The sequence below is a fragment of the Triticum aestivum genome, chromosome 5A (assembly GCF_018294505.1).
Source record: "Triticum aestivum cultivar Chinese Spring chromosome 5A, IWGSC CS RefSeq v2.1, whole genome shotgun sequence".
Taxonomy (NCBI): domain Eukaryota; kingdom Viridiplantae; phylum Streptophyta; class Magnoliopsida; order Poales; family Poaceae; genus Triticum; species Triticum aestivum.
The window spans coordinates 377336821-377344072 of record NC_057806.1 but is presented as its reverse complement, the minus strand read 5'-3'; the positions used below and the strand labels follow the sequence as shown (position 1 = coordinate 377344072).

At 43.6% G+C, this 7252-nt stretch overlaps 1 protein-coding gene across 1 annotated transcript; it reads right to left on the bottom strand.

Annotated features, from left to right (window-relative positions):
- Positions 1 to 4827: 4827 nt before the first annotated feature.
- Positions 4828 to 7002, bottom strand: LOC123103462 (bZIP transcription factor 44). Its single transcript, XM_044525058.1, has 2 exons — positions 5927 to 7002; positions 4828 to 5508 (listed from the first exon to the last, which is right to left on the bottom strand). The coding sequence occupies exons 1-2, from the start codon at positions 6107 to 6109 to the stop codon at positions 5227 to 5229; spliced, it is 465 nt and encodes a 154-aa protein (XP_044380993.1). The 5' UTR covers positions 6110 to 7002; the 3' UTR covers positions 4828 to 5226.
- Between the last annotated feature and the right edge of the window lie 250 nt (positions 7003 to 7252).

Here is a 7252-nt window from a genome sequence, read left to right as displayed (position 1 = left end):
GGTAGTAGCTGGTAGTTACCTTATTTATCTGGCCTAAATTAACATCAATACACATATAGTAAGCCCAATAACCCTGATAGTAGAAGCTATATTACTGCCTAGGCCGTGCCTAGGACGCTTAAGCACCGCCTAGGCACTAGGCGAAGGCCAACCGCCTCGCTTACGCCTACCGCCTTTTCCAACCTTGATTGCACTTGTCAGATCTTTGTTCTCATATTCCTTTCAACAAGAAGCCATGCTTCCACATTCAATTCCATATTCTACGGAAGAAAATTTGCATCCATTTCCGCTCCGAAACTAACCAAAAAGAGATAGCTCCGGGTTGTCTGTCTCAGTTTTTGGTCCGGATAGGACAAAAAGAACTGGTTCCTACTTTCAACTAGAATGAGATAATTATATTGGTAGAAATTTCAATTAGGGTATGGGACCTTCCACCCAGATTCGACCTGTCACCCTCTATTGTCATTGGGAAGAAGTGGCACATTACAAGGGCTGCCATCTAGCTATGAGGTATAAATGTGCATTGTACATTTACTTCTTTTTTCTTCTGAAGAAAAGTTAAATGTACATCCTAATTTGTTGCTATCTGTTTAAATTTTGCAGTGTCAGTTTGCGTGGACAGAAAGAAGAATTACAAAGTTGTGACAAATTTAATTCGAATGAAAACGGTAGCTCTTCTATAGTTTGTATGGACAACTTTATTGCAGATTTCGTATGAACAAGACTACTGCCATTGCTCCCCTAGATTGTGTTTAAGATTCTTTGGATCCAAACATTTCTAAAAAGGGAAAGGAAAACACTGATCGATTTGCAGCAGCCAACATGTAACTGACGGGCAGGTTCGGTGTACATAACGGGATGGAGCTTACTTGCATCTGTTTGTCTGCTAAGCTTGCGTTTTGGGAGCAGGGTTTCAGTTGACATTCACAACTGTGCTGACCTTGCATAACAAGTGGTAGTTGACTATAGAAGTTATTGTGATAGCCCTGTACAAGTAATTGGTGCTGACTTTCCTACCTCCTCAAATAAAATATAACCTAATGTTTGACATTGGCTTAGTTAGGTGCCTTACATGCTCTGTTTACGTTATCCCTAAACGGCTAAACCAGACAAGCCATGTTGTGTCAACAAAGCAAACATTGCAGATACATGCTGTGCTTACCATTTTGTGTTACTCATGTCAACCCTTTGGTGGACATATAGGAATGGTTTGCGCCGGCGATATTTTTGAGCTGTTTAATCCTTGAATGCAAAACTAAAATTAGGTATCTGCACTATAACATGAGATTTCTTTGGTACCCATGGTAGTGGCTCTATCTGGTATCCCATTGGGAGCTTAGTCATCCTTATCATAAACTTCTTTTATTTATCCATCGTGCGGTGCAGATGATACTGCAATGCGATTACCCTATTATTTATCATCGGGTCAATCCGGCGTCAGGAAATTGAACTTAGATTACTCCAGGATCACATAAGACTTCCTTTTCTTTATGCAGACATGGACGCAGCGATAAGTTAGTTTATGGAAATATGTGCACAAGCATGGCATTGAAAGAAGCCTCATCAACTGACACAGCCCACATAGAAGGCGCCTATATAAACTGTACTACTACAAACTCCAAAAACCCAACACAAACCAGAGTTTGGGATTCCAAATCCAAGAGGCAGCCACATTTCTATATCATCAGAAGATGAGGGTAGGCGCTCATGATCTGAAGCTCAAGGGGCTCAAGAGGTCTCTCAAGGAGCACAAGGCCAGGCTCTACATCATCCGTCGATGCGTCGTGATGCTCCTAAGCTGGCATGACTGATCAAGCGATTCGGAGTGAATTTCTTCACAGTTTCTCTTACTTCTCTATCTGACTGGCCAGCCTAGTGGCTGAAATTTTGGGTCTCTATCTCTGATGTATGTAACAGCTGTATATAACCTGTCAAAGTAGGAGGACTGGAAATGAATGGCAACTTCTTTCTTGATGTGGTATCTCCAGAAATTTTCTGAGGTTTATACCCTTTTTTCCTCTTGCTTCTTCTAAAAAATGACATGCATTTTGATGCGTGTTTGAGAAAAGAAAAGGAAACCAAATTTTGCTTGGCATGCGGAATATCATCTACTGTAGCACTTACCACAGGTGCAGTGCAGGGAGGTGAGACCAACAGATTTGATATGGAATTTGTCACCCCCATCATTAGTTGGTACCATTTCCAAGTCTGAGGCTGATGGCTTTTGATGCTTGATTCTCAATGCACCGATTTCTCTGAATGCTCACACTCACTCTCCTCTTATCAAACCTGCACCGAGTGTGATATCTCAGCAGTTTACAGGACAGTGGCCCGAGTTTAATTCCTACTGCAACGGACCCGGCTTATGGGGTTTTCGACGCGGCCGTGATCGTCTTGCCCTAGCAGTCTAATTGGCTTCCTACCCAAAAATTACAAAACAAGAGACGCGTCCGAGCAGCAGACGCACATTTTCTTTGCTTGAGTACTCCAATAATATCCTAAGCGCAATTAGAAAAGATCTCAAAAGTTGGTCAGTGTGTAGGCGCTTGTGGGAGGGAGCACATGGCTTTTGGCAAAGCAGAAAACAGTGCCTTCCTCGTTTTTGAAATAAAGCCTGATGGTGAAATGAACCATAGTGAAATGCGAGCCCACTTTGTGAAAGCTGATCAGTGCTCTGACTGTTCTACAGTTCCTTTTTGGCTCTTCTTTTGGGGATTACACATCTTCTAGATCTTTCTTCACATGTTTGTGTTGGTTTTGCTTTTTCTTGGTTTCTCTCAGAAACTCTTCTCCTTTTAATGATTAAGCTGATACATCGTTTGGCGGATCTGAAAAGAGGAAAATCTGCATCTGCTATCCCTCTGGTTCAGACCAGAGAAAGCTGAAATGTAAAGGCACTCAAGAGGTTACAGAATACTCTCGATGCCAAGCGATATCTTCCGGATGGGGTTATTCTTTCCCATGAACAATACAAACTTGTCTTTGGCTTTGCCATGGCCACGGTTATGTTTTCATTGCCCGTAGGCCCGGTTTTCCTTATAAAAGGGGCCTTCCGTGAGGTTTTCGATCCTGTTTTCTGTATAAACTGGATCAATTATTTTCTGCTTAATGAATTGCGGAGCTCCTGGCCCTTTAGGTTTTCCGAGAGCAGTTGTGTTTTCAGAGGTATGATATCCAACACTATTGGAATTTTGTACATAATTGAGTCTCATGTGATCTTATTTCTGGAATATGCATCTAAATGTGTGTCGTAAAAGAATTTCTGAGTACTAAAGCAAAATGCCATGGTTTCTTTATCGAAAAGCAGGTATCACCCTGGGTCTCTGCATCGATGGATGCCCGCAGCCATAGGAGAACGACACGATGGCGAAAGTATAACAAGAAGAACCAAGAGCCAAAAACCTACAAACTGACAGAACTAATAAAGCAAAGAAGCAAGCCTACAAAGCTAAGAAAGAAGAACCAAACTAAAGATCTAGCAACGAAATACCAAAAAGCAGCTCCAGCTTAGGCATCATCAGGTGGTCCTGCATGCATTTATATGAATTTTGGGGGAGAGGAAACAAATCTTCGGTTATTTTAGGCAATGAAAGAAAGAAATATTCACTCTAATGTGACAGTGCTGCTTTGTTCCAAATATTATAGCCATGCTATATTACTAACACTATGTTGAGCAAACGAGTGCTTTTTTCCCTGTGTACCTAATTTGTCACATTGGGGAATAACACTTTGGTTGTAAAGGTAGCATTCGGTTCTGTACTGCCACGGAGGTCTCTGACTTTGATACCTTGGAGAAACATATGTTTGTCCTGTGCATTGTAACTTTGTTAAAGTTTGAAATGTGCTAGCATTGTAGTACACTGTTAAACAAACAGATGCATACATTGCAGCTTTCACTTTTATTGATTTTGTCTCATCAATTTCCTTTAGCAAAAGATATAAAGATGCGCGAAATGAGTATAGCTCATATGGTTAGGTTCCTTGTGGTGGAACCAACCGTGCTCGCATTTTGCTGGATTTATTTCAGGCTTTCCAGCAATGTATGCGCGTTCATATGGGTGAGTGTATGTGAGCGTCTGTAATTGTACTATGTTAAAAAGAAGATATAAAGATGCTGTAAAGATATAATTTGTGTACACCAAAAAATTCTCCTCCATATTTTAGAGCTGGCTATTTAGGTTAAAAATGAATCTTCGTCTCATGACTTTGGTTGGGGTGGCTGCTTTACGTTGAGTTATGTGACTTCGTGGCAATGATGTTTTTGTAATCTCTTGCATGCTCTATCCTTAGGTGGGTTTGTGCATTATCCTGTTTTGGCCGGGACTTTGTTTTCCCTCCCCTAGTGTTTAGCTATGGGCTATCATAAGGATTTTGCAAGGCTCTGTAGTGAGCTGGGGCTCTGTACATTGAACAATGCAGAGGTAGAGAACCCACCTTTTGGTGGGTTAGTAGAGTTGTTGAGGCATGACAGTATCCATTAGGGTTCAAATCCTAGCCTTTACACACGTTGGTGTGCATTAGGTATTTAGTGAGATTTATGGATTTATTCCCAGCCTCCATGAATTATTCTGATTAATTAGGTATCTTGCTTGCATACTTCTTTCTTGAGTCACCTTGCCTTGTCGCGATGGCAATAGAGCAATATTCGACTTTTATCCGTAAATGTTGCATGCTTCTGAACTTACATCTACACTGATCTGCAAAATATAACTTATGGGCAAAAACCTACCTAGCTTCACATCTCAAAAAATGTTGGAGCGCAATACTTGAGCCTAACCAAGAGGAAAAGAGACACGTGCGATAAGAGAAGGATTTAGGCGGAGATAATTATTCGTCCCAAAATAAGTGTCACTGATTTAGTATAAACTTAGGGAGTACATGAAGATGGAGAAGCACTTTGCATATACTATATATCAAGAGGTACCAATTCCACATCTTACTAGCTAGACATCACCATCAGGAGCCAGTAGAAAATCCCTAGCCTCTCTCTCTCTCTTTGACAAAATGGCCCATCAATTCCCCTCCTACCCTCCCTCACCAACCATTACAACCCAACCTCACAAAATAAACAATCAAGAGAGAGAGAGAGAGAGAGAGAGAGAGAGAGAGAGAGGGGGGCACGCATCAATGGTGACACGAAGGCCCTACATGATTGATACAGAACCTGATGCCTTCATAGAGGCCCTACCAGCTATGACAACATCAACCATCCATTCTTCTTCTTCCTTAGAAGCACTGGTACAAGTCTATGGGCTGGCTCCATGTGCTGCCGGCGCCAAAAATGTCATAGGCACTGCTTGTTGTGGCGCCCATGGCGGCGACGGGGTTCGCTGTGCTAGTGATAGAGTTCATGCAGCAGATGATCTCGCCCAGGGCGCACAGCCTGCTCTCCAGCTCCATCTTCTGTGTCTGCATCACCGAGTTCTGTGCTTGCAGCGCCACAAGGTTTTGGGTGGTCATGCCCAGCACCATGTTCATTTGTTGGCTCTGGTTCTTGAGCTGATCCACCTGTTTTTGTCACAAAAATATATTCTTCTTAGCAATATGTAGATTCATTTTTTTCTCATGCTCTTGTTAGGTTTTCTTTCATGTAGAAGATGTGATGCAGCTAGTTTGATGAAACTCAACCTATTGCAAACTATAAGCAGCTCATGATGATGGATGAATTTGTGGTGTTGCTCAAAGTGTTAGGTAGGGGGCAATTGGTGGGGCATGGAAATCACAATAACTGTGTTTTGTCTGAGCAGATATTTCGGGTGGGGCTTCGTTTTCATCAATTTTTGTTTTCGCATGCTTGGGCGCATGCTCTCACAAAAAAACATGTTTTAAATATTTATGACAACTACACAATTAAATTATGGACATGTACAAACTTTATGCTTATGTGCACCTATATAAATAGCATGCTTGGAAGGGTGTAACAAACCTGCAAGGAGAGGTCGTCGAGGTGTTGTTGCTTGCGCACCCTAGATCGGCGTGCCGACTCCCGGTTGGACTCTTTCCTCCTCTTCCTCCTCTTCTCCATCTGGGCCCGGAGGTCCGGGCAATCCTCGGCGGACCTGGAGCTCCGGGTCCCTTGGCTCGACGTGAACGAGGTCCCACTTGACATGGTCACCTCCCAACAACTTACAACAGTTTCACTTCCTCTTATATCTTGAGTATAAAAAACACACCTTGTAACAGCACTTGGGTACCTTCGTTACTCAGTGCTAGCTAGCTTGATTATGTTACTAGTATGAACTCCAGCTACAGCTACAGAGCTACAGGGTGGTTAGGGAGAAGACGTAGAACCAGTAGAGGAAGACGACGGAGAAGGACTGGACGAGGCGAGTGATCGCTGCGCCGACCATAAATCCGGAAAGGGGATGCTCCAACAGAACCAGCAACAACATCTACACCTGGTGCTACTGCGGCTCTATCATCAAGAACACAACAGACTCTTTTCTTTACCTTCCAATGAAATTATCGATCTGTTCTGTTTTCAGATGCAAGTTTTGGTGCTGTGCGGCAAGAAAAATATTTTTTATTTTTTGCCAGAACCTCCCCTTGGAAATGAAACGGTCGCAGATCAAATTTCGGCAGAACCTCCCCTTGGAAATTGAATGAAGTTCAGATGGAATTTTGGCAGAGCCTCCCCTGGAAATGGATGATCGGCGAAGGAATTTTTGGCAGAGCCTCCCCTGGGAAATGGATGATCAGTGAAGGAATTTTTGGCAGAGCCTTCCCTGGGAAATGGATGATGAGGGGAGAATTTTTTGGCAGAACCTCCCCTGGAAATGGACGACCGGGGAAGAAAATTTGGGCAGAGCCTCCCCAAGTCAAAACCTAAGATTTGGGAAGAAGGATTTGGCTGAGGTGGCGGGCTTTTGGCCACTGTGGACGGGGCTGGACAGCAGCCAAGAAACAGATTGTGCTCTGCTGTTTGGCGTGCTCTCACGGCGGAGCGGAAGGAAACCTAGCAAGGGAGCTGGGGAAGAGGGGAAAAGGGAATTGAAGCTTGGTGCAGAGGCGGCATTTATAGCCGGGAAACGGGCGGGTTTGGCGAGAGAAACAATTGCGAGAGAAATTGGTAATGGTGGTGGTGGTGGTGGTGGACGGGAAAGGTGAAAGGGATGGCGAGATGCGCTCGGAATCTTCTGCGGCATCTGCTGGCGGCGTCAGGAATCGTTTCATCCTGATTTTTGCCGTCCGTCCGTCCGTCCGTGGTTTCGGTCTGCTTGCCTGCGGAACGACGTCATGCGCGGTTTACCAT

Bases quoted from the DNA above. Each gene is read 5' to 3' on its own strand.
- LOC123103462 (XM_044525058.1), bottom strand. From the start codon at position 6,109: ATGTCAAGTGGGACCTCGTTCACGTCGAGCCAAGGGACCCGGAGCTCC. The intron at 5,509-5,926 runs GTTTGTTACACC...TGACAAAAACAG, and splicing joins TCGACGACCTCTCCTTGCAG to GTGGATCAGCTCAAGAACCA.